Source organism: Aptenodytes forsteri, unplaced genomic scaffold (genome assembly GCF_000699145.1).
Source record: "Aptenodytes forsteri isolate BGI_AS27 unplaced genomic scaffold, ASM69914v1 Scaffold151, whole genome shotgun sequence".
In the NCBI taxonomy this organism is placed as follows: Eukaryota; Metazoa; Chordata; class Aves; order Sphenisciformes; family Spheniscidae; genus Aptenodytes; species Aptenodytes forsteri.
This window is the reverse complement of record NW_008795939.1, coordinates 2684307-2711201: the sequence shown is the minus strand read 5'-3', so window position 1 is coordinate 2711201 and position 26895 is coordinate 2684307. Positions and strand designations below refer to the sequence as shown.

At 34.5% G+C, this 26895-nt stretch overlaps 1 protein-coding gene across 1 annotated transcript in view; it reads left to right on the top strand.

Moving 5' to 3' along the window:
- VPS13A (vacuolar protein sorting 13 homolog A) overlaps positions 1-26895 on the top strand; it is a 108014-nt gene that overhangs the window by 45307 nt on the left and 35812 nt on the right. Inside the window, exons 30-50 of the mRNA XM_009285294.1 lie at positions 1509-1625; positions 1708-1811; positions 2258-2425; positions 4207-4514; positions 5250-5397; positions 6214-6364; positions 7240-7364; positions 8243-8412; positions 9026-9246; positions 10472-10704; positions 13170-13262; positions 13772-14128; positions 14888-14989; positions 16322-16480; positions 16599-16860; positions 17780-17940; positions 19080-19183; positions 20495-20792; positions 21726-22121; positions 22969-23073; positions 23171-23317. Coding sequence (XP_009283569.1) covers positions 1509-1625; positions 1708-1811; positions 2258-2425; positions 4207-4514; positions 5250-5397; positions 6214-6364; positions 7240-7364; positions 8243-8412; positions 9026-9246; positions 10472-10704; positions 13170-13262; positions 13772-14128; positions 14888-14989; positions 16322-16480; positions 16599-16860; positions 17780-17940; positions 19080-19183; positions 20495-20792; positions 21726-22121; positions 22969-23073; positions 23171-23317 — 3929 coding nt within the window. The remainder of the gene's footprint in view (positions 1-1508; positions 1626-1707; positions 1812-2257; positions 2426-4206; positions 4515-5249; positions 5398-6213; positions 6365-7239; positions 7365-8242; positions 8413-9025; positions 9247-10471; positions 10705-13169; positions 13263-13771; positions 14129-14887; positions 14990-16321; positions 16481-16598; positions 16861-17779; positions 17941-19079; positions 19184-20494; positions 20793-21725; positions 22122-22968; positions 23074-23170; positions 23318-26895) is intronic.

Sequence of the window (26895 nt, the reverse complement as noted above, 5' to 3'; positions counted from 1 at the left end):
GGGAGACCTTATAGCAGCCTTCCAGTACCTGAAGGGGCCTACAAGAAAGCTGGAGAGGGACTTTTTACAAGGGCATGTAGTGATAGGACAAGGAGTAATGGCTTTAAACTGAAAGAGGGTAGATCTAGATTAGATAGAAGGAAGACATTTCTTCACTATGAGGATGGTGAGACACTGGAACAGGTTGCCCAGAGAAGTTGTGGATGCCCCATCCCTGGAAGTGTTCAAGGCCGGGTTGGATGGGGCTTTGAGCAACCTGGTCTAGTGGAAGGTGTCCCTGCCTGTGGCAGGGGGGTTGGAACTAGATGATCTTTAAGGTGCCTTCCAACCCAAACCATTCCATGATTCTCCTCCCTCCTTCTCCCCCATTCCTGTACAACTGTGCAAACTAAACTTTGACTGAGGGTAGTTATTGGTTAATTTACCATGGCTTGTCTTCTGTTAGCAACGCACAATAAAATCATGTGACTGAAGCTGATGTATTTATGAAACCATAGCTTGATTGTGGGGGTTGAGAAGGCCTTAACATACTCACATACAATACTTAGAGGTAATATCTCGTCTGAAAAGCTAGGCTGTGGAAAAATGAGGTGAGTGTTTATTACTTTTAATTTTGCTGCTTTTAGCTTTGTATATAGATTACCTATAAGAATTTACCACTTAGGACTCAAAAGTCCCCGAATACAAGATACGATATTTCCCTTTGTCATTTGAAGTAGCATACAACATTATGTCAGATTTGACTTTCAGAAAAAATTGACTAAGTTGGTTGAGTCCCTTATCTGTTGACTTCTATTTAGCTCTATACCTGCAGATACTGTTGTGTGGTATCAGTCATGTCTGCTCAAAATGAACAGAGATTATTTCTGTTAACATGAAATAGAGTATTTTTACTCAGTTTTGGGAAAACCAAAAATGGGCTAAATATTTGGACACGTCTCTTCTGAAAGGCACTATATTTGTGCTTGTATCTTTTGTAGGTCTTAAGGTTGCCCATCCTCATTTTGAAGGATGCCCACTGTCCCTCCTCTTCAGTGTCTAGTTATATTAATGGTATTTTCATGTTTAAAACTTAAGTTTAGAAAATATAGGTTGTGGAGATTTAATAAAAAGTCACCTGCTGTATGTAAACAAGACCATTGATTGCAGATGACCAGATAGAGTAGTGTATTAACGTAGCTAGTGTGTTACCACTTTTTGAGGTAAACTGTTTAGTCCTGAATAATCTCTCTCTAATTTTGTGCTGTGTAGATAGATGTATATTAAATGTATTTCTTGCAGTTAATGAAATACTGATGTTGATTAGCACAGTTCATGAAGCACATGAGGACTCCTGTATATACAATCCTGTATATACAATTCCTTTGTGTTGTACTTGCTAGCATGAATGCAGTGCGTTTTGCCAGTGCTGCAGGCTTTATACAAACTAGGCTTTGGGGAAGGGATACTAAAATATTACATCTCCTCCTTGAAGAACTGTAATCTTTATTATTTTGTATTTCCCACAGCATCAAAAAAATCGAAGTATGAAGATGTTATTGACCTCAATATCTGTGCAGATTTATCCTGTTTACGTATCTTTATCAGAGAGAAAAAACATAGAATCGCTGAAATTCACATTGAAGGTAGGAACAAAACTTTAATCACAAAGGCTTCATAGCCAGAATAGTCTCCAGATTTTGTATGTCTGTCTTTTTTTTTTTTAAGGTCTGGATAGCCAAGTGATCATGAAGAAAGCAGCAACAGAAGTGACTGCAAAATTAAAGAACATCATTATTGTGGATTCTGATGAGACGGCATTGTATAAAAAGGTATGCATTTGCATGTATCATTGATTTCTGAATGGAATATAGATGCTGAATTTAACTTACTTTGTGGACTCTACTCTTTAACTGTGATTTTTTTTTTTTTTTAATAATGTTTTATGTATTTGCTGGGAGCATTATTCTCTATAGCCAGACTGATTTCACCCCCACAACCGATGATTGTGAGGCTGACATTCATTTTGTGCAACTGTGATGCCCAGCTGCTCATTACACTCCTTGTTTTGTTGACTTTAATGGACAGAATTATTCAAGCTGATATTCCAACTGAATATTTTCAGCTATTCCAAGGATTTTTTTTTTTTCTTTTATTGTTGAGATATTTGAAGTAAAAATGTCTTAGAAGTGTGAGGTACTACGTTTTATTTTGGAGTTCAGTTTCTCCAGCATAAGTTTTTACAGTAGAGATACTTTTTGTTTTTTTTCTTCCTAAGGCTCTTTACATCACAGGAAAAGAAGTCTTCAACTTCAGAATGGTATCGTATGTGAATGCTACAGATGGCATTGCATATACAAATATGGATGTTGTTGACAATCGTATTTACCTAACTGTTGGGTGTATTCAAGTAGTTTTTGTCAACAAATTTGTTTCATCTATTTTGGTAAGTTAAATTTTCCAGGTACTGCTCCTTAGCATCCAGATAACATTGTCAGATCTAGGAAAGGCTAAAGCATCCCATAGGGGGTGGTGCCCATTTGTGTAAGAACTCTTACATACTGAAAACTTCGCTGGGATTGGTGGTTGGGCTACTTACTTTTCTTCTCCATGTGTTTGTTATTGTGGAGTGGGTGGCTAAGCGACAATATTTGCTATTATTGTTAGTAATTTTTTTCTTTAAATGTCTTGTGGCAGCTTTTAGATATACACACTGTTCATTGTTTATAACACTGAAATATAGTAATAAACCATGAAAATTAATGCCTTTTCCATAAATTCTGCTAAGTAAATCTATCTTTTACTCTCCATATGAGTAAATAAAATGTAATTCATACAAGTCATGTTACAAGGTCATTGCTGTTACTGTCTGATTTGCCAAATATTTAGTATGGAAATTTATTTTTATATATTTGCATATTTTATCATATTTTGAGGGAAGATTATCCTATTAAAGAATTCAGAAAAAGCGTGTAGCAAAAATAGTACCTTAAGATGGTTTGCTATTTAAAAAAACTATGATTCTTAGTGTTTTTGAAGTAGTGTATTTTTTTTTTTTTTTTTTTTTTTTTTTTTTTTTTTTTTTTTTTTTTTTTTTGGGAGCATTATTCTCTATAGCCAGACTGATTTCACCCCCACAACCGATGATTGTGAGGCTGACATTCATTTTGTGCAACTGTGATGCCCAGCTGCTCATTACACTCCTTGTTTTGTTGACTTTAATGGACAGAATTATTCAAGCTGATATTCCAACTGAATATTTTCAGCTATTCCAAGGATTTTTTTTTTTTCTTTTATTGTTGAGATATTTGAAGTAAAAATGTCTTAGAAGTGTGAGGTACTACGTTTTATTTTGGAGTTCAGTTTCTCCAGCATAAGTTTTTACAGTAGAGATACTTTTTGTTTTTTTTCTTCCTAAGGCTCTTTACATCACAGGAAAAGAAGTCTTCAACTTCAGAATGGTATCGTATGTGAATGCTACAGATGGCATTGCATATACAAATATGGATGTTGTTGACAATCGTATTTACCTAACTGTTGGGTGTATTCAAGTAGTTTTTGTCAACAAATTTGTTTCATCTATTTTGGTAAGTTAAATTTCCCAGGTACTGCTCCTTAGCATCCAGATAACATTGTCAGATCTAGGAAAGGCTAAAGCATCCCATAGGGGGTGGTGCCCATTTGTGTAAGAACTCTTACATACTGAAAACTTCGCTGGGATTGGTGGTTGGGCTACTTACTTTTCTTCTCCATGTGTTTGTTATTGTGGAGTGGGTGGCTAAGCGACAATATTTGCTATTATTGTTAGTAATTTTTTTCTTTAAATGTCTTGTGGCAGCTTTTAGATATACACACTGTTCATTGTTTATAACACTGAAATATAGTAATAAACCATGAAAATTAATGCCTTTTCCATAAATTCTGCTAAGTAAATCTATCTTTTACTCTCCATATGAGTAAATAAAATGTAATTCATACAAGTCATGTTACAAGGTCATTGCTGTTACTGTCTGATTTGCCAAATATTTAGTATGGAAATTTATTTTTATATATTTGCATATTTTATCATATTTTGAGGGAAGATTATCCTATTAAAGAATTCAGAAAAAGCGTGTAGCAAAAATAGTACCTTAAGATGGTTTGCTATTTAAAAAAACTATGATTCTTAGTGTTTTTGAAGTAGTGTAATTCTTAATAAAATTCCCAAGATCTGTATTCTTTTCCTAGGCTTTTATAAATAACTTTCAAGCCGCCAAGGAAGCTCTTACTGAGGCAACTGTTCAAGCAGCAGAGAAAGCAGCTACAGGTGTAAAAGAGCTAGCGGAGCGTAGTTCCCGTTTGGCACTAGATATCAATATTAAAGCACCTGTTGTGATAGTTCCACAGTCAGCAATGTCTGCGAATGTCCTGGTGGCCGATCTTGGTCTAATCACTGTGAAGAACCAATTCTTTATTGCTAAAACAAAAACACGGTATAATCTCCCGCCTGTTGTTGACTCTATGACAGTGAAATTGAGTGAACTAAAGTTATACAGGTAATGTAGTGTCAAGATTTTTTTTAAATTCATGTAATCCTTTTGGGATACTTCAGTTGGAGAGCTTTGAGAAATTGTTATCAAAATAATTAGTTAATGGTTGGTGGTTGACGGATACACTATTATCTTGAAATATAACAGCAAATTAATAAAAATTTTGTAAAAGCAATTAAAATGTATTTTAGGAGAAATAGCAATCTGTACATCTTTTAATAGAAGCAAATGTTTGTTTAGGGAATATTGTGTAGAATAATAGACTTATGTATCATTCACTACTTTGGGACAGGTTATACCCATTTGTAAATGGCTATTTTGATGGGTTTTTCAAGCTATACATAGAAGGAAAGATATCAAGTCAGACAGCTGTAAAGAAGTGTTTGAAAATGGGCCTTGGTGCAGGGGATTGGGAGTGGGAGAGGGAAGGGAAGGGGATTTTCAAACACAGTTGAAGAGTACTGAAGAAAGAAGGAATTGCTTTCCAGTGGAGAGCAGGTAAGAGGTCCTAACTGGCAAGAAGTTAGTATGTTGCATGGCTGGTATGTGCCTGATGTGTCTCCTCCCTGCCAAGAAAAGATGTCTAGTTGGTGGAGTAAGGCTTTAACTAGAGAAACTAGGAATAGTATGAAGACTGTTTTACAGTACTGTTCAAAAAGATGAGGAAAAGACAGAAATGTGTTTGTCTTTGTTAGAATATGTAAGCATGTCAAGCTGGGAGTATTTTGTTTCTGTTCACAGATCATGCTATGAGCAGGGTTCATTGCAAACTGAAGTACAGTTGCTGCAGCCCCTCAACCTGGAAGTAGCTGTTGAACGAAATTTAGCTGCCGCATGGTATAACGAAGTTCCTGATATTGAAATATCTGGCCGACTCAAGCCTATGAATGTAAGCACTCATTTCTGAAAGCAGCTGTTAAAATATCCATGGAAAATGGATTCATTTTTCTGTCCATAAAAATTCAAGTTCCTTAGTTAGGGTTGATTTCAAGACGTATAGGTAGAGTGGGTTTTGTTGTTCCATAGGAAAAAAAGAAGTGAATAGCTTTCTGTTCTAATCTAAGCTCTGTATTTCATCTGTGATACTGCAGGCAGACTTTGTACTGTATATTACTGTTGCTAGTTAGAAATGGGTATGCTGTTATAGCCTTCTTTTACCTGTCAGTATCTTTCAAAGAAGGATTGGAAAAAGTTGGGGTTTATTGGTCTGTTCATTAGCAGCGCGATCACCTGCTGAATTCATACCCATGACAAGCCTGAGTATGAGTTAGTGCACATGCTCATTTAAATTTAAAATCAAAAAATATAAAGCTTGTCAGTTGTATGAGGAAAACCAATTTGCCAAATTTTGAAATGGAACTAGTAACCATTACTGTAAAGTACCTTGTGACTAAATGTGATTAACAATTTTGGGTGACTGTAAGTCAAGCTATATGTGTATGACCTCTAACATTCCATTTCTAAATTCTAGCTTTGCAAAGAAAGTTTGTGGACAAAAACAAAATAATGTGTGAACAACTTCTGATTTCTAGAAGTTACTGTAAGGGGTTGTGTGGATTTGAGAAAAACATTTTACTTGGTTCTTCAGTCTCCTAAACAGAGACTCAGATGAGATTAATTTGGTTTATCTGTTTATTTGTAAACATAGATTTTTAGTTACCAAAAGTTTCAGAAACTGTTCTGAGTTTAATAATCTTTTTTTAAGCTAATTCTCAGTCAGGAAGATATTACCACAATATTGAGGACACTAAATGAAAATATAGGTGGAAGCTCTGGTGCATCAGCATCTTTGCCAGAACCGAAAGATACGACTAGCCATTGTAGTGATATGCATAGTACTTCACAGCACTCTGCAGGTAATGTTTTTCTAAAATTACGTGTGGTCTAGCATTTTTAGGTATTACTGTCAATTTATTATTTCTGTTGGAATTGCCTTTATAAAAGGATGCCAGATTCAGTTGTTTTTAACAGTATGCCTCTGTTATCTTGACATTGTGGTTTGAGCTATATCCAACAATAACGATAATGAATAGGAGCAACTGGGCCAGTGTAGTGAGTTTTGTAGCATGATGTGTTTTAATGTAAGGACTGTCTTGTTCTACTGGCAGTAATGCAGTGAGCACCTAAAAGTCTTTCAGCTGGATTTGGTAACATCCCAACTTTGGAAAGTTGCTATGTTACTCTTTTTCCTGTGTATGCTGGTTCTGTTGCTGTTCAGTTTTAGATCTGTTTGTTTTGTCATAATGATGGCATTTCTAAAAGTTGTTCCTATTCAGTAGGCATCATTGCCCATAAACTGTCAGCACACACTAAAAAAAAGCAAGTAAGGTTAAGAAAAGAATCTTTTGTTTAACTCTTCTATTAAATGTGAAAAACAGCAAAAACGTGGCAAGATGAACAAATGAGGGTGAAAGTAAACTTGTGTTCTTTGTAACATTCTTGCACACAGTACCATATAACATTAAGGGAAGTTGTACATTTATGTCTTAAGGTAAAAATTGCATGTAGAATATATAAGCGGAGTATTTTGTTTTCTCAAACATTGTGTGATTTTGCCAAAAGTAATTACAGAGAGCATGATAAACTTAACCTAAGTGTGGATGGATTTACATGTGGAGGAAAAGGGAATTTGTTGTCTTTATAGTCATTAGTAAGGATGTTGGGTTTGTGTGTGGTATTTGCAGTCAGATAATTTTCTTTAATATTAAGTGTTTTTTCTAATTTCTGAAAGGTGTAACTGTTGTGACATCAGCTGTGGTGGAATTGCATTCACCTGTGAAAATAAGAACAACACTAAAACTGGACTTCAGATTTGACTCTCTGACTTTAGTGTTGTATAGTCCAAATTCAAAACAGGTAAATATAATTTTGGTTACAAAGAGCAAGAAACAGATTTAAGGTTGCCTAGAGTCCTGGAAATTCTGAACAGGAGTAGTTTAATTTATGAGCAGAGAAAGTGATTTCTAGCAATAGTAACAAACATGATGGAAATGATAAACAGCTATTTTAACTAAATCATGTGGCAGATATTACAGGAAAGAGAATAACCAGTGGTAGCACATAATACGTGGCATCTCCTGTGATCTGACTAAAAATTTGCTGAAAACTTACCTTAGTTTAAAATACAGTTTGGGAAGAAAAAAATGCAGAGGCATGCAACCTGTTCTTCAGTTACACACATACGGACTTACATAAATAAAATTGTGGAGAGAGATTTTAAATTTGGATTACAGTATGAATGCATTTTTATTCTTCTTGGTTTAAATTTACAAAACTTGTCAGTGAATTTCTGACTAAAAGTTTGGTAATATTTCATTGTAAACTTGTAGTCTGTTATTTTACATTTTGAACAATTTTCCAGTATCTGGCTAAACACTACATAGTCATAAGAGGCAAAATTTAATTTCTTATTTGGCATCTTTGCATATACTATCTATTTTTAAACAGCAAACAAACCAAAATTGCATATGACAATTCTACTTTCTTTTAAACTTTGTCTCCCTCTCACTAATGCAAGCTTGCTTTAGCAAGCTGGTAGAAGGGTAAAGCTTTGCTTTTTTCAGTTTTCTCTGTATGTTATTGATTTTTGTTGTCTTTTGAATTACCAGAGGGTTTATTTAATAAATTATTATTAGAAATCTTACCAGTTAGAATAAAGCTGTATATCACACCTGTGTATTACTTCCATTACCTGTAAGCAAATCTACAAACACATTCTCGTTTGATTTAAACAGGTTACAAATTTGGATCAGAGAGATGACCTTTTGAAGCTTGCAGAGTTTAAGTTAGTTTTGATGTCAGCTGCTGTCAAAATGTTATCAGATGGTTCAATGAATGCTTCAGTCAAGCTGGCAAACTGTACATTAGATGATAAAAGACAGTCAATCCAGAAGGCTACGCCAAGGTCTGTATTTGACATAAATTACTGTTTATTGGAGTTTGACAGAGAGTTCCAAATGTTTCCATTTTAGTAGTCTGTTAAAACTGCAGTTGTTTTGGTGTAGGTAGTTCTTAAAGTACATGTTACTGTAGACATATGTGTTTTACTTGCCTTTTGTTCCACATGTTGTTTATGAGAGACCAATATAAATGCTAGAAACAAACTTTAAATACAAAATAAAACAAACTTTAAATATGAAATTAATAAATGCATATAGAAACAAATTTCACTTTCAGCTTTAATAAACTGCTGGCTAAGTAAGACAGATTTTTTCACGAAGAGTAACAAACTTCAGTAAAGTATAATACTTTTGATATGTAAAAAAAGAATTGTGATGGTTTGATGTGTTAACATTATGAACAGCTTTAGTTGCCACTGTATGGGAGTCCAGTTAGTTTTGAAGTTTTATAGAAGTTACGTTAATGTTTTTATTGGTCATGTTTTAAAATTTTTGATGTTACTTTTTAAATTCACTCTTGTTAATGTATTGTAGCTGGAGTGAGAATCTTGTGTGTCTTTCAGTATTTGTGGCTGGTTTTTTATTGTTTCGTTAAATGCCGCCTTAATGGTCTTTCAGGATGGTGGAAATGAAACATGGATTTGAAAAGAAAGTTATGGTGGATATAAGCTATAAGCAGGGGAGAGATGGCACTGTTCTTGATGTGATTGTTCAAGAGATATACCTTTGTGCAAGCATGGAGTTTCTACTTACTGTTGCAGATATATTCCTAAAGGCTAATGCAGAAAGTGCTGCTGCACAGAGAAATCTCAAACAGTCATTACCTTTAAAGGAGCAAGGTATATACTGGAAATATTTAAAACATTGTATTTGAATATGCATTTAATTTTGGTATTATAATACTATTTTAAAAATTATAATACTCCTTTTATTTTATTTTCTGTGTTTGTGTGTATAGAACAGCTTCTTTTAACCATTGATGTTTCTTTCTTTGCATCATGAAATTGGTTCATGTCCCTTGGTCTTTATTTCCAAATAAAGCTTTGTCTTACCAGACAAAGGAAATACCTAAAAATGTATGTCTAAAATAAAATAAAATGGGAGAGGACAATTACAGCTGGCACTCTCTAGGCTTCTTTGGCTGTCTTTGCAGTTTCAACAAAGTTTATAATGATGATTACCACCATCATAATTTTCATCCTTCCTGAGAATGATGCAGCATATTATATTATGCTTAAATATGAATTCAGCCTGCCAGATATTGCTGCCTAGAAATGTTGTCATTTCACTTGTCCACTGATGTGTGTTTCTCCCTACATCAGGAAAGAGGCTTTTAGCCTGAGCGCCCAGGTTGGTCTTTCTAGTGCAGGACTCTGTCTGACATCAGAAATTGGTCCATTAGAGCATCAGAGCAGGAAATGGGCTATTTATGCTTCCAGGCCACAGGTAGTTCACATCAGGTCTGCAAAGCAAGTCCCTGTTTTTTGTTTTCCTGTACCTTAAATATCTCAGTTGTGTCCACCTTAGCTAGGCCTGCTGTGATTATTTAGTAGATGAACATAATCTAAACGAGTTAGGAAGTCTTACATAGAAGTATATTGGTACTGCAGATGGTTACATCAAGCACTAGTAAATGCTGCATTATTGTCCTATGGAAAAATGTGTGTTTTGCTGCTTCAGAGAGCAGAAAATGTGTCCAGCATTTTCACAAGACCCTATCATAGCTGGCTGATGTAGATATTTAGTGAAGCTGATGTCAGAGGTAATAACAGTGGTGATACTGTTATCCTTTCTGTTTTGACAAAGAAGCTTTGTGGAATCTTTTGTTGTATCTGAAGGTAATTAGAGCTTTTATGGTTTTGTATCTCCAGTGAAGAGCCTAGAAGTAAGTCAGTTGCAGGGATCTACAGGTTTTCTGACACCAGTTGTGCTAGATTGTATCACTAAATCTTTAAAACTTCTCTATGACTAAATCTTTAAAACTTCTCTATAAATTATGAGAGATATAAATAATGACAATTTAATCTTTGAACAATTCATCTAATTTAATTTATATTTTTGAAGCACCTGTGCAGCCTGTATCTACAATGGAAATGAACATTGTTGTTAAAAATCCAGAGATTGTGTTTGTGGCCGATTTAACAAGAAGTGATGCTCCTGCATTGGTGGTTACAACACAGTGTGAGGTCTTCATTAAAAATAGCCCTGAAAGGTATAGCATGACAGCTGCTGTTAAAGAGATACAAATGAAAGCATGCCCATTTCTTCCAGAAAAAAGGAAAGGAAACATTACTACGGTGAGTTTGCAAACATCCAGTTTGTATTTAAAAGGTGCTGTGTAACTTACACTACTAGAATGCAAGTTATTTCTGAAGCTTTCGTCATTAGAATGTGTATTACAGACATACGAGTAAAATTTTGTGGCTAACTTATTTTGTTGATTTTGTTCTGTTTTGTCTGATATGCCAAAAGCGTCATCTTGATCTGTGGCTTTGAGATCTGCTTTGTATGACAAGCTAAAATTAAGAGCCCAGAGGAGTAAAATGTTAATAAACTCTTATATCCCATGTAAGCCAAATAAATAGAATTTTATGAGTGTACACTATTTCAAATGCAATGTAGTAAATTTGGAATACTTTCAGTCTGAAACTTTGCATTAAACAGCTATGTAAGTGAATAACAAAGGGTCACAGACAGAATGGGGAGTATGTATTATGAAGTAGATTACTTACGTTATGCCGTTCATAAATTCCTTTGTGTTAAGGTCCATAGATCCATTATATTAAAACTGCCTATGTATATTTTGGCAACAGAATCAGACTTGTTAGTTACTGGCCAGGTGGGAATGCATTGCCTCCTGGAATTTCTTACAGCTTTTCTGTCTCTACAGCAGACTATACCTCAGTTAACTCTGTAATGATATTGTTGTATCAGAGAAAAAGTTCAATTTGACAGTATATCCAACTGTTATCTGTGTCCTCAGGCCACAGATGAATTTTGAAGAACGAGTCTTTTCAGCTCTGCGTTAATGCCTGCTTACTTTATGGAGCTACGTAGGAAAGACCAAAGCTATAAGCACAAAGGACTGGGACTTCCACTTCATCTCCTTATCAGATACTTTCATAGCAGCTCAGTTTACTTCTTGGGTAGACACGGTCTTTGATTGCATTAATCCGTTAACAATCTAGCCATTGAGAAAGTGATGCACTTGCACTGGTAGCCACAACACAATGCAGAGTTGCTTGACTTCCATTTCCGTAGCTGGCGAATGTGGCACAAATGTGGATAGCTTTGTAGAAAGCAATTAGAAGGCTTCACACCAAGCTTTTCCTCTTACAGGAATATCTTCTGCTAGAATCTCTTATCTCACACTGTAGAAACAGAGAAAAAGACCTGTATCTGATGGGATGCTTGTGCTATAAAGAGGACCTTAGTTTTGATGCTTGAAACAGTATCTTTGAAAGATTCAGAAAGCTCTTGAGAGAGTAGTAGACGTCAAAAAAGAAGATGTTCTCTGCAGGTTGCAGCATAACTGCCCCTTTTGAAAACATGCACGTAAGGAAGCCTCTGAACCCAGTTTTTCTGTAAACAATATGATTTCAGTCTGGGAAAATAATCAGAGGAATAGAGATTCAGATGACATTCCATGGCCGCCTTTAGTCAAGAAAGAAAATGTATGATATGAGGTTATATGAAGATTACAAGATTTCTGAAAGCTGACATTGATGTGAAGATTTTATATTGCCTCTACTTTGGTGACACTAGTGATGGATGAATTCATCCTCCTGATGAATAGGTTTCCCCAGCTACCCAGGAAACTAGCCTCTGGATTTAGAGTAGCACAAGTGATGAGATTCTTTCTGTACGTTTCTGACATGTACCTTGGTCTAAAGACGTGTACCTTGGTCTAAAGAAGAATATGTTATTTTTCATTCCTGGCTGTAACACAGAAGAGGAAAAAAAAAATATAATTTGAGTAGCAGAGGATAAAACAATGATATGGACAAAAAATTCTGTTAGATCAAACTCATTTGGAAAAAGTGTTGTAAACCTGATTCAGGGTGTTTGTGTGCACCCAGCATCTGATTCAGATATGGACAGAGATGTCAGGAAAGATTGTAAAATCAACATGGTTTGAAATTACCATTTTTGAAAGACTTACCTTCTCAGGTAGGGACTGGAGAGCAAATTTTCCTGTCAATACAGTATCAGTAGAGTCTTAACTACATCTGAGTGCTTTATTAATCACATGGCACTATCATTTTGTTTACAGTGTACCTTAGATTTGGTTTCGGTAAACCATGACAAGTGGGAGTATGCAAGGACTGATTGTAAAATAAAGCTGGAACTGAGTGATTGTGATTCAAACAGTGATATTTTTATTCAGGAAAACTGTAACTATTGTTGCTGTGTTGCCCTTAACGAAAAGTCTGGTTCTCAAAAGTCACAGGCATGATGATGAGGTGTATTTGAAGACATTTACCTAAAATGCAGACTTTACCTAAAGAATGGAGTTACTGAAGTGTAATGCATTTTCTCTAGCTGACATTTGAATCTTTAATGATTGAGAATGGCTGAGGTGATGTTTCTGATACTTTTTTCTTTACGTTTGAGCATGTTATTAGTGCTCAGATTACTCTTAATTTTGAAGAACTGAATAATGGTAACTTTTTGATACTTTTGATTGTAGTATTTAAAAGTATATGATTTTTAAAAGTTTTTTTTTTCTCTATTTAACGTGTGTTTTCACTCTTTTGTATAGGTATTACAGCCTTGTGACTTCTTCTTTGAAATGAAACAGTCAGGTACTAATCCACAGACTGCTGATCTAACGATTAAATCTCTAACAATAAAAGTAGGTAGACTTTTATTGTGTCTTTTAGTTCTCTACTATTTCCTGCTCAGAAGGCTTTGAAGTTGCTTGTGGGATATGTTTCTTAAAAAAAAAAAAATGAGGAATGACTGAAGTGGGGAATTGTTTCTGTTCTTCATCAGGTCACCTACCTGTTTAGCATGTGAAAATAAAAAGAATTAAAAATAAACAATCGTGTCACAACGCTTTGGTTTTGGAATCTGTGTTTTACAAAATGGCCTGATGTGCAGAGATAAGTTTTGAAGTGTTCAGATAGAGCAGTGGATGATGTAGTTTAGAAAGCTCCCATCTGGAAGAAAGGCAGGGGTTGAAAATCTGAACAGGTTGAACTATAGCTTGTGGAAAGGAATGAGTTTTCAAATGTAAGAGCCTGTAGAGAACAGAAGTGTTTTGTTAGTGTAACATATTCTTTATAATTTTGTGTCTGAAAGTAGCTGACTGTTTCATGTACTAGCTTCTCATTTCCAATTATTCCAACTTCTTATTTGTAGGTTTCACCAATAATCATAAACACAGTAATTACTATTACATCAGCCCTTTATCAAACTGCAGAAACAACAGAAGAAGAGATTAGTGAAATTCCTCCAGACTTGTGGAATAAGAAAGATATAAAAAATCTAAAAATGTGGTTTCTTGAAGAGTCGAATGAAAATGAAGATACAAATCCAACTGCTGAACTGGTTCCCACAGGAGAGTCCTTGAAAATGAATATAGAATCTGTTTTTCTAACACTTGAAGCTGGGGTTGGGCACCGAACTGTACCAATGCTTTTAGCCAATGCCTCATTTCTTGGAGAAGTCAAAAACTGGAGTACTCTAATCAACCTACGTTCTCGTCTTGAGCTAGAGGTGAGGAATCCTACACGAGAAAGTTTTCTTACGATATTAAACCTGTTATGTTATTTACACAATAAAAGAAAAATAATCCATATATTTGATGACTAAACTCCTGCAGATACATGTTGTGGGAGCAGGACAGGAATGAGGTGTTAAGATAGTTGAAATGAAAATCTAATGCATTAGATGTAATGTATTAATGGCAGTAATTGGTGTTACACAATCTCACATTTACACTCTATACAAGTTCCTAAAGGCCTGTTGCATCAGTATTAAATTTTGGAGTAGCAACTGGCTAAAGCTCTTTGACAATCTTAATTTAAGATTACAGTAGAATATATTCATGTGTCATTTCTATAAAATATTATGTGGTACCAGTATTGTACATAAAACATCCAAACTGCCTCCCATTTGGACATTAGTGACATAAAATTTAGTGGTGGTTGTAGGTAGATTCTTCCTTATTTATAGTGCTTTAGACTTCCAGTGCCTACAGTTTAAGCCAAAATTATATTTTAAGTGACACACCTTATACCACTTATTTGGAAGTGGGTCTTTGCTGTAGAGACTTAGCTGCTTCATTTATTTCTCTAATGCATTTGCTTCATCTTATGGTGGGAGCTGAAAGTGCAATCTGATTATAAATCTTTTATATTACCAAATAAATTAATATACTTGTAAATCAGAATTTTAAGTCTCTTAAAATCTGTAGAGCTTTCATTGATTTAACAGTTTTACGTGATTTCCTAATTGACTTCTGCATTTTGATAGGTACACTATTTTAACGAGATGTTTGGGGTGTGGGAACCTTTGCTTGAACCACTAGAAGTTGAGAAGACTGATTTATTCAAACCATGGATTCTTGAAATCAAGGTATATTTTCCAAAACTGAACTCACATCTTGCATTTCAGTACCTTAGAAAAAACGAATGGTCTGCACCTTTCATTGCTGAGACTAAGCTAATAATTTTGTTCTTCTTGTTGGTTACTGAGACTTTTTTCCCAATTAGTGAATGAAACCAGCTCTTGCACAAGTGAAGATCCCGACTCACAGGTCTCTTAAATAATATTGACTTTCAGGTGGCAAGAAGATTTGATTCCATTTGCACTAGATAATCATAATGGCTTTATATCAGTTTCTCTAAAGTTAGGTCATTATGCATTCAGTGACTTTGGAAAGATAGAAGACTCCTCATCTCATTCCACAGTAGTATCTGTAGTAGAAACGTGTTGGAAAAACTGATACCTGTTACTGACTAGCACAAAGTGCACTGTGGGAATAGTGCTTGTATCACTTCAGTTCTCTCTTTCCTAAGGAAATAGTCCAGATTCTAGTCTCAAAGTAGATAAGAATTTATCTAAGGAAGGAAGTTACTTTTTTTTTTCCCCGTCTCCTTCTGTCTTAACTGTTTTATTGCATTGGTTTCTGATTTTTTCAAAACTTTTCAAGTATTTTTAGCCTGGAAGGTTGCTCAGAATGGAAAAAACGCCCTTTTCCTAGGACTGTCATTATCAAAACAACTTTCTACAGTAATGGCCTCAGGAGGGTAAAGATTATGGACTGAGTTACTGCAATTAAGAAATCGCTATTAAAAATATTCCTAAGAATCTTCCAGAAAGATGTGAGACCTAGTGCAGGAGAAGGTAGAAGATAGTGAGTCAAACATCGTATCTTCTTGCCCATATTTGAAATATAGCATTTGGAAATAGATAATTTCCAGAAATGTTGAAGGCCAGGAAAATGTATTCCATGTGATTTTTATTTTTTTTTCCTTCAAACAAATGAAAACATACAAAATAAGTATTTGGTATGGAAACATATAAAGACTAAATTTGGGGTTACTGTTTTAAGAACAGGAAATAATTATGTATAATATTTTTTACACAGTGGTATTAGGTATGTTAAGATGAATGCTTTCATATAGCATTTACATTTATATAGCATTTATGTAAGTGTACTTCATTTTTGAATAATCATAAAGTTAGCTACTGTTACTGGAATTTCATTGACTTCTGAAATACATCTTTTGCTTCTTGCCTTCTTTTTTCTCTCCCTCTTTTGTTTTTATTTGGGAATAAAAACATGAACAAAATATGGAAAACTATGGCAGCACATAGAAGCAGGAAAGGGATAGAAAAAGTCTTGAGGTGAAACTTGCTTCTACAGGAGTGGTCAGATAAGAATCTTTAAAAATCTCCTTGCAGATGAAGAAGAAGACTAAAAAAGCGTTGGTTGAATCAGATGCAGAGGAGGAAAACTACAAAGTTCCGGAATATAAAACAGTAATAAATGTTTCCTCAAAAGACCAGCTGAACATTACACTGTCCAAATGTGGTCTACAAATGTTGAGTAACTTGGGCACGGTAAGAAAGATTACTTAACTATGCAGTGTCAGAATTGTTAAATGAATGTTTGCACAAATCGTCTTGATGAAGTCTTACTCAGCATAACTGTGTTTTGTATCTATACTTTGCTTTCTAGGCATTTGCTGAAGCAGCTAGTCAAACTTCAGACATCTTCAAAAAAGACCGAGCACCATTTGTAATAATAAATTCTTTAGGACTTCCCATCACTGTCTCGCCTAGCGATTCCTTTAGTGTTCTTAATGTTGAATTTGGAGCAAAAATATTTCATTTAAGAGATGGAGAGAATTTAAATATGGAATTTGTCAGAACTAAAAATGAGAGTGACCAGTTCACAGCAATGACAACTCTGAGTAGCAAGAGGTTTTACATTCAGATCTGTAAGTTCCAAAGTTCATACATCTTCTGTTTTTGTAAATACTGCACGATGCATAATACTGCATCTTGTACAAGTCAATAAGTATTGGGGACTAAATAACATGAAAGGAGTGTTTCTTTGGATTCTAGATGCGTGGCCGTATTTGAAATTCTGCTTTAGTCTTCGCAGCTAAAAGTTACATGTATCATGCTTGTTAATTTTTGTAGCATAAATTTTCTACTATGATGAATTATTTAGATAACTAATCTTTATTTCATAATTTTACTGCAATCAGATATTTTTGTTTGTATTCACACATTAATGCAAAATTGAGCCACCCAAAATAAATTTTTTTGGGTAGAATTCTGAGGCCTTGTATATGTGTCTTCATAGAAGAAGTTATTCTTAAGGGGGATGTTTTTAAGAAAAGATTGTTTTAAATAATTTAATGTAAAACATAGTTAAAGCTAGAAGTAAAATTTAGCTATTTTTAATGGTGTATGTGTTAACAATTTAAGTTGATTTATTGTAGTAACTGACAGTTTTCCAAAACTGATTTTTCAAACTGGTCTTGACCATATGATTTATTAGTTGAATTGTTTTCACAATATAGAAGAGCTGTACCTTGTTGATAAGCCATTACATCTTGTAAACATTTCTTTTCAGGCACTAATTTTATTTGTAGCAGCAAAACCCACTTAAATATTTGAGTAATAGACTCATTTACTCTTTCTCCTGTGGCGAAAAAAGAATCTTTGCTGTTTCTTTAGTAACACTGCAAGATTGGCATATTAAAAGTAGTGATTGTACTTTTTATCTGCTATAAATTTTTTTTAAAAGATTGAATGATACCGAAAATTCTATTGAATCTGTATTTCTGTCTTTCAAATGTATCCTTATGCTCCTTTTGAGTCTTTCATTTCTCATCTTGTAAATTCTAGGTCCACATAATCATTCCACTGTGGAAAAGATTCCATTGACAAAAGTGGGTCGATGTATTTACCGAGTGAGACACGAGGAATCAGGTGTTGAAAGGTCTATTGTCTGCCAAATTGATACTGTTGAAGGAAGCAAGATGATAACTATACGTTCTCCTATTCAGGTTATTGTATTTCCATGCATTATAATTTCATTATTATTTTAATTTTTTAATGAATTAAAATGATCCTGTAGTCTTTACATAAACATTTTAAAAAATATACTTTAAAAACTTATCTGAACAATTCATCTAACTTTGCTGTTGTGTATTATAAGGTAGTTTAGAAGATATTTTCAAGAATAAAAAGCTTTTTCAAAGTGACAAACACAGGGGGTGGGGGTGGAAATGGATCAGATTTTAGATCAGGATAATTCATCAGTGATGATTTCTATTACTAGCTCTAATTTCAGTCTTGTTGTACTATTTGCTTTGTGTGAAGTGATCAAACCTCTCTTAACCTTACGTTGGTTCCGCAAGGTTATCCTTCTATCGGATTCTTTTTCTTCATCCTGTACCATTGATACATGAATTGCAAATTTAGTACCAAGTCAGATGAAGGGTGAGCCCTTTGAGCATATATCTTTTTTGACTGAATAGTATTTTTGATAGACATTATATAGTTTAGAAGTACAGCGATGGTCCTTATGTTAGTGTTCTGTAGTGACCGTGTCCCTGTTACATTTCATTTGCTGCTTTTGCCCAGAGTAGTTTATGACTTGGTTAATAACCAGATTTACTGTTTTATTCTTCCCTAAATTAAATTTTAGGGTTTTTTTTCCAGTGCTAATAAAAAATAATGTTTGCAAAGAACAAGAGAACTATATACCCCCGCAAATTATAATGTGTGTTGATGGTTTTAACCTTAAATAAATATTTCACTTCCCTTGTGTTTTCTGCCATGTGGATTTTGACCCCCACACCCTTGTATCTGTTATATTGTTAGGAGAAAGTTCTTTGGAAAGTTATTACATAGTTCAGATTTACTGGTCTTTGGTTTTACAGGGCTTTATGTTTCTCCTTGAAAAGAATTTTACAGCTAATGTGTTAATTTCATAATTAAAATATAGCATTAAACTGCACAACCAGATCATTTAAGGAGATTTGCTGGTATTAGAGACAGTTCTTTTGAAATACCTGACCTTGAATGGTAAATAGGTAAGATGAACAATGAGAGAGTTCTCATTCTGTGCTCTATTAGGCTCAAAACACTTTATCTTTCCAGTTTTTCCTAATGTATGTTGCTGGATTTTTATTTCACATAGATAAGGAATCATTTTTCAATCCCGTTAAATATTTTTGAGGAAGGAAGATGTTTAGGGACGGCTTCACCAGAAAATGAATTCAGCATACCATTGTCCTCTTACAGGTACTTTACTGCATTGTTCTTTTATTATAGAAAATGTTTATATATTGTTGATTATTGTATCCATACAATTACACTAAAAAAAAATTTTTTCCCTTTGCTACCTAGTACGGTAATTAATACTGTACTATCATTGTTGGGTAGGATCTTCTCAGAGCATCTAGTCAGAGTTAAACAGAATACTATTTAATTCTTGATTTGTAAGTCTTTTCAAATCCATTTTACTGAACAACTTAAATTTGCTAAGTTACTTTAAGAATCCGAGCCCAGGTGCTTCTGGAACACAGTGATTGTTATCAACACAGTACAGACTTTTTTTCTTACTGGAGTGATATCTAGTGATGTATTACAGCTTTTTTTTTTTTTTTTAAAAGGCTTCTTTTGATTTTTGTGATTCTGAAGTAAAAAACAGAAACTAATACACTTAAACTCTATCACAGATGTAGAAAAAGACTTGTCAACCTTAGAGAGACTTGGCTTCCAGCATAGCTACGCTATTAGCACCTTAAGCTAATACCCACTTAAAACTGCAGTGAGTTTGTATGTACGATTTAGCTGAACTGTCACCAACTTTTAGGCAGATAAGTTTGCTTTGATTGTGTTTTATTATTACAGAGACTTTTTCCTTCTGTTTTCCCCTAAACACTCTCCCCATTTTTTTTTTTAAATGATGGCCGTGTATCTTTTTTGTTAAATAACTTACACTTTACTGTAGATCATGTAAGTTCATTTTTATTTCTAACTATCTGTATTTTATTAAATAAGGTTTAGGGACATTCTGATTCATTGCACAGATATATGGGTGAGTTCCACTAGGGAGTCAGGAAATGTTTACTAAGAAAAATTTTCATTCAAGGAGCATCTGATTGGATTAAAGCAGTTGCCTTAAAAAAGCCATATGTGTAAATAATCCATAAACTTGATGCTTTATGTGACTGGGAAGAAGGGCACTTTCTGCAGATCTGTCATAGGAGTGAATTGTTTATCAAGACCTTTTGCTTGGAACAGGAATATAGCAGCACTTGTAAGGGAATTCAGTAGCCTCTTCATAAGAGTCTCCAACACTCCCTTCTTTGCAAGGGAACTATTTGTAGGTATGGAACAAAAACCCCCAAGTGGTACAATTCCATGAACTTTTGGGATCCAAACTACCTTTTGCTTCCTCCTTTAAGCAAGGTAAAGACAGGCAATGAATTACTGTCAGAAATTTTCTAAAATCCAAATAATACTAGAATGTTAGTGTTGCATAGTACTTTTTCATAATTGAAAAATTCAATCTCATATGGAGTGTTTAAAAAATGTTTTCATTTGCAGATCCATACTGAGTTTGCAACCACTAGCCAATGAAAATGGAGTGGATGGAGATTATGATATGTGTGAAGGAATTACATTTGATGAAATTATGAAAAATGTTGACAGTTTATTACAAAGGAAATGCCAGTCTGTGAGGTCAACTAACCACTCACTTATCATCAATATTGTTCCTGTAAAAGACACATTGACATCTTCATTATGTGCAGAAGATCAATGGGATTTTCCATATGTTGTTCATTTATGGCCTTCTGTTCTTCTCCGCAATCTTCTTCCTTACCAGATAACTTATTCTGTAGAGGTAATTCTTTAATGTTTAAATTTTTTGTGATGTTTCCCACCTATGATATGAAAGCTGACCAGCTGGTTGAAATATGTTTATAAATGGATATTAAAAGAAAGGGCTTCTGTTAGAGTATTTGTGGAGCAAGTTTACAGATCTTGTAAGGGCAAGTCTGTATCTACAGAAATGAAACAGTACCAGAATGTGAAAAGTGGTGGTATTAATCATTAGTAATAAGTCATACTTTAGATACATATGCAAAGTAAAACTTACACTGTACAATTTCAGCCCTGTGAGAGAGTCACTTTCTGTTGCTCAAGTGCAGCTTGAGCCTAATTAAACAGTGTAGTTTTTCCTGTGAATTATGACTGCCTCAAGCAACATAAGTGGGTCAGCCCACAGTAGCATTTTATGTGCTGTCACTGTCACTGACTTTTAGCAGTAGCATGCTTTTAACAAATTCTTACAGGCCTGCCTTTTTGCCAGGTTTTGGCTTGAATTGCAGCCTAGTGCCAGACTTTATATTATTTTCACATATTTAATCATAAAATTTTGTCACAAATGCACAATTACTAGAGCTAAAGACCGTGACCTCTACCAAATGTATGGAAGTAACAGGATCTTTTCTGTATGTCTCTTACAAATTTAGTGAAAGAAATACTGAGTTGAGGAATCTGTCATTTAGGCACGTTTATGTATTTGAATTTGGTGACAGATTTTTTTGTGTGTGTGTGTGTTAAATATTGATGACCATGCATAGGTTTTTTCTGTAAAATGTTGTATTAAGGTAGACGTTTAAGAACATAACATAGTTAAATAGCATAATAAGAATTTTAAAATTTTGCCTAAATAACTTGTATCTTAATTTTCAAAGCTAGCTAGAAAATAAAAGTTGATATGAATTTTGACTATGACTCATGTAAATGTACACTGTTTGGGTTTTTTTTAAAGGGAAATGGGAACAAATACGACACTTTACAAGAAGGATGTTCAGCCCAGATTCATAATGCAGTCTTGGATCAAACAAAACTAGATTTGCAGTTGCTTAACTATCTTGATCAAAATTGGAAAAGTGAGTACCATATAAAAAGCAATCTACCGGATATCAGCTTCACGACGTTTTGCTGCATCACAGAGCTGGATAAGACTGAACTGGATATTGCTGTCCACGTGACCTACATAACTGGGCAGATGGTTATAGCAATTCACAGTCCGTACTGGATGGTAAATAAAACTGGTCGAATGTTGCAATACAAAGCTGATGGTATTCACCGCAAGCATCCTCCGGATTACAAAAAGCCGCTCCTTTTTTCTTTCCAGCCCAAAAACTTCCTCCAAAATAACAAGGTATTATATTTTGTAAAACCTGACAGCTCTGTACTCCCCTGTGTTGTTGTATGAAAGCATTTTTACACTTTGAAAGTTACCTACACTATGCTGTGCTCTGTAAAGGGCATGAAATCTACGATATCTCATGTCTAAAGACAGAATATGTGTGTTGTCAGATATGCTTGAGATGGGAAATCTACATTATCAAAGGTATTGTTAAGAAAGAGATCTCATCTTTGAGAGGAATAAAATTCCCCAAGAAGTGTTTCCTAAATAAAAGAATTCCCTTTATTCCATCTAAACTGCATCAATAAAGGTCCTTATTCTAAATAAGATGTAGAAGTTGTGCAAGAAATGTAAAGCTGTGGGACTTGGAAAATGAATGCTACTTGAAAAATGAATGCTTGCAGTGGTGGTTGGTAGATTGGGTCTGAGTTGGTAGTTAAGCTAAGGTTAAGATGCTGTTTACCATTTGAGTCTGCTATGTGAGTTGTTTAATGCTGAATATTACTGATGGATGAATGATACGAGAGAGATTACAAGACTGTGGTGATTTGCCTTTGAGATTTTAATTGTGATAACTTTTGGAAAGGATCCTTATGTGGTTACTTCCTCTGGAGTATCTTACACTTATAATGCTTATTCCACATAGCTTATAACTAAGGGTGGTAGAAGATACCTTTGTGAGATGATACTGGCAATTGTTATGTCTTGACTTTTTAATAGAAACACCAGTATGTCCAGTATGCACTTATGTTTATGTTTATATATAGGCTTTACTTTATATATATATATCATACTTTATATATGATTTTAAATGTCAGTGTCTGTAAATTGAGAATTAATTCAGGGTCCTTCTTCATAGGTGCAACTTATGGTAACTGACAGTGAACTGTCTGATCAGTTTTCACTGGACACTGTTGGAAGTCATGGTTCTGTGAAATGCAAGAGTCATAAAAAGGAGTATCAAGTGAGTTAAATTTATCTTTCAAATTCCTTACTTTCAGGAGATATAATTGAGGTAAGAAAAGAACAGCGTACTTCTAACAATGTCTTTCTATTCACAGGTCGGTGTCACCATAAACAACAGCAGTTTTAATATTACTAGAATTGTAACTTTCACTCCATTTTTTATGATCTCAAATAGAAGCAAATACACTTTGGAAGTAGCTGAAGAAGGCAAGGAAAAGTGGATTCCTATTGTTTTGCAACAGGTAAACTTATAAAGGAAGCTATTCTGAATTGTTTCTCTAAGGAAAAAAAAATTGGTTTGAACACTCACTGATGGAAAATATGAGCCATGCATAGTGTTCAGTGACAATGTCTGAATATGTCATGCTTTTTCAATAAATTATCTGTGTCCTGTTACCTTTTCTAAGTGTTGCTTTAGGACATACTGTAAAGCTGGTTTACATTGTAATTGGAATGTTTTCTCTGTTACCTGCACCAAACTATTCTATGATTCTATAAATAGTATGAGAAAAAGACCTGTACTCTTACTATATTATATCTCTCTGCAGTGGCACTGAAACATCAGTTTTGCACTCTGATAGAGTAGTTTGGCTGACCTGGTACATGTCATGCCACTTTCACATAGGAAGAAAATCCCTCACGTGGATCAGTTCAGATAGCTCCTAACTGTTCTTCTGGGACTAGTCTCACTGCTGTTTTTCAGTGCTTAATGCATCATTTCTAGAGAGGGATCACTGGTCACCAGGCCAAATGGTGTGGAAATGCTTTTGTCTATGCTGCAGAGGTCTAGACTGTTGCAGACTGGGCGTGCAGCTTGGCTGTTTGCACTGCAGTATCCCACAATTACGTTTTGCCTGTGTTTTGAGGCCATCATTCCTTCCTTCAGGACCTGTAGAAAAAGCAATGCCTCTTTGGGGTAGTGTTGGAGGTCTATGAACGCTGAAAGTGATCCATACTGCCGTCGGGAAAGAGTGAAATGTCCCTCCTTCCCTTCCAATGAGTCTTGAAGAGAGCGTAACCAAAACAGAGACAGAGATTAGCCTAACAAATAGTGCGGTTGGAGGACCTCTCGCTTTCCTTTAACATTGTAGATACTCCAAAGGGTTAACAAAAATGCTTGCAAACTAAAATACCAAAGTTAAAAGAATATTTTAAATCACATTCATAACCAGATCTTTTTGTTACGTTCTTGGTACCTTAAATACATACTCCTTAAGCATGCGTTTTATCTTTAATGATTATGGAAGAGAAATACCATTTAAATATCATTATTTCAATTTATTAAATCAGTACTACTTTGCTTGCTTTTTGTTGTCATTTTTCTGTTGTGATTTTTGTTAAGTGTACACAATGATGTTTAGATCTTTAAGTGTTTGTCAGTTCAGCTTCCCATGATGTTTATCAATACTTTCAAAAAATTTTCTTTGCTTTTACTCAAGAATAGGCTGTTTGGCATAAGCCTACATATTTGTTCTATTTCCTAATATTCTTATGTTCCTCTGAACCAAACTTTTGTTTGACTCTACATAGTTTTTGGGTTCTTTACATGCATGATTCCTCATCTAGTTTGTTGATAAAGCTCTGAAATGACAAAGGTTCATGTGTAGTGGCATGGGCCACTTCATATCTAACTTCTTGCTCTGAGAACATACAGTCAGATTTTATTACTTGGTGCTTTGTGGTTTGTATTTGATATAGAGTTGTTATTAGAATAAATTGAATTATTTTACAGGAACTTTTGAAATTTTCTGCAAAAACTATTCAAAGGTAATAGTTTTGAAAGTTCACATACATTGCTACACGTATAATCTGTGGTTTTCCTGTGTTGGCTGTTTTTTTAATATGCTTACAGAATTTTCTAGCTTGTCCTGCAAGCATCATTGTTTCTCAGGTGTTTCATAATTGTATTAATTGATCTTAGTCTCCTTTCAGTTATCAAGTATCAAAGGAGGACTCTGTAGGTTTTAGGATCACTCCTAATATCTTTTGAAAAATTAGGTATGGCAGTTTATCAAATGGAGTAGTAGAGGTCAACAGAGGAATCTGTATCACCTTCTAAATTATTCCAAACTTCACTCCCAAAATTGCTTGCTTTTCCACATTGTGTCAATATTTTCCCTTTTGATAAGCATTCTCTAAAAATCTGTGTTGTGACAGTTAAGTCTGCCAGGGTTGTTCATTTGTAACCCAGTTGCTCAATCCAATATGTTTCTTATCTCTTCTAAATCTAGGTAGAGTCCAGCCATTATTGGTATATCTTTGGGTATCCAGGACAGATTTCCAGGAACAAGTTCCCATCTGATCCTGTTCTTGAGATACAGAACTCTGCTATCCAGCTAACCTAGATTTTTTTTTTAATTAACGCCTGTGATTTTTTTGAGTACTTCTCACTTTTTTACATTAGGTTGATCTTCAAAAAAACAACAAGCTTGGTGAAATGTTAATTCATATCTCAGCTTGCTCCCTTCTCCCTCCATTCTATTTTTGTAATTTTAGGTTAAGCAGACTCCTCTCTGCTGCTTTTCTTTTTTATCCACTCTTCTTTCTTAGTGACAGATAGCCTGTCTTCTCAGGGAAAAAAGCAATCCTTGTGTAGAACCCATCTCCTCTTGGACATGTTCCCTGTCTGGAAAGCAGTCAATTTCTCAGAAACTTTAATTACTATTTTTAGAAAAATCCATTGTTCTTCAAAGGTTGTAATAGAAGTTGTTGGACAGTGATTAGTATGAAATGGCTTGCCAAGGACAGTCCTTCGAATTAGGTATAGCGCGGGACAGTTGACCAACATACATCCTTAGAGAAAGAAAAAAAGAAAACATTGCCAAAGACTGTACATGAGACCACTGCTAAATATAAAGATCCTATTATGGAATGGAGATTGTTGTATAAATATAATATCTAGTGAAGCACTTAGCAAGTGTGTGGCAAAACATTTCGAAACAGCATAATTTTGTGACACATTCTGTGGCTAAAGACTATTGCAAAAATTTATTTTTCAGATCTCTGTGGTTGATTCTGTAACTTCTTTTTTAGCCAATTCTTTTTACTTATTTTGGTTTTGATTTTAAACTTTCATTTACTGTTGACTGATTCCCCTTGAATTTCCTTTGAGCTCTCTTAATTTCTGTGTTGAGACATACTTGCTATGTTTTATGGTAGTTTACAACACAATTTAAATTTCCTTTGTCTGTAGGATACATGTTGATGTAAATAACACCTTCAATCTTGCTGTTTAACTATATTTTTTCCTTTGTCTTCCTGCTTCCTGTGGTGTGAGAAACAATGGGAAAGGGAACTTAGTGGCATGGTAAGTTGGTGAACTAGTCTTTCACCATTGAAGATTTAATTCTAGGATTCAGACGCAATTAAATATAAACATCTCATTTCTTAACCTGTGTTGGAGAAAGATGCTCCTGAAGTTTTGGATGTTGCAGGTGAACAGTTTGAAATACAGGAAAACTGGTCTATGTAGACAGACTTTGGCCCTTTCAACAGTCTTGGTTGAGAGTTATTGTAATCATAGCTGGTTCCCGTGGCAGGACTCTTATATTAGTTGGAAACTTTTCATTAGTTACAATTAAAACTTTTGTCTTCCCTGCCTCCTCCTCTTATCCATTTGGTGTGTAAACTATTGAAGAGAGATTGTGGGATTTTTAAACCAGGATGGCTGTGTTTTCAATTGTGGATGTGAATAGCAGAACATGCTGTCTGATTTAGCTGCCTAATGCCTCATACTTTATTTATATATGTCTTATGCCTACATATATATGTGTGTATGTATGTGTATATGTATTTTTTTTTATATATATATTTTAAAAAA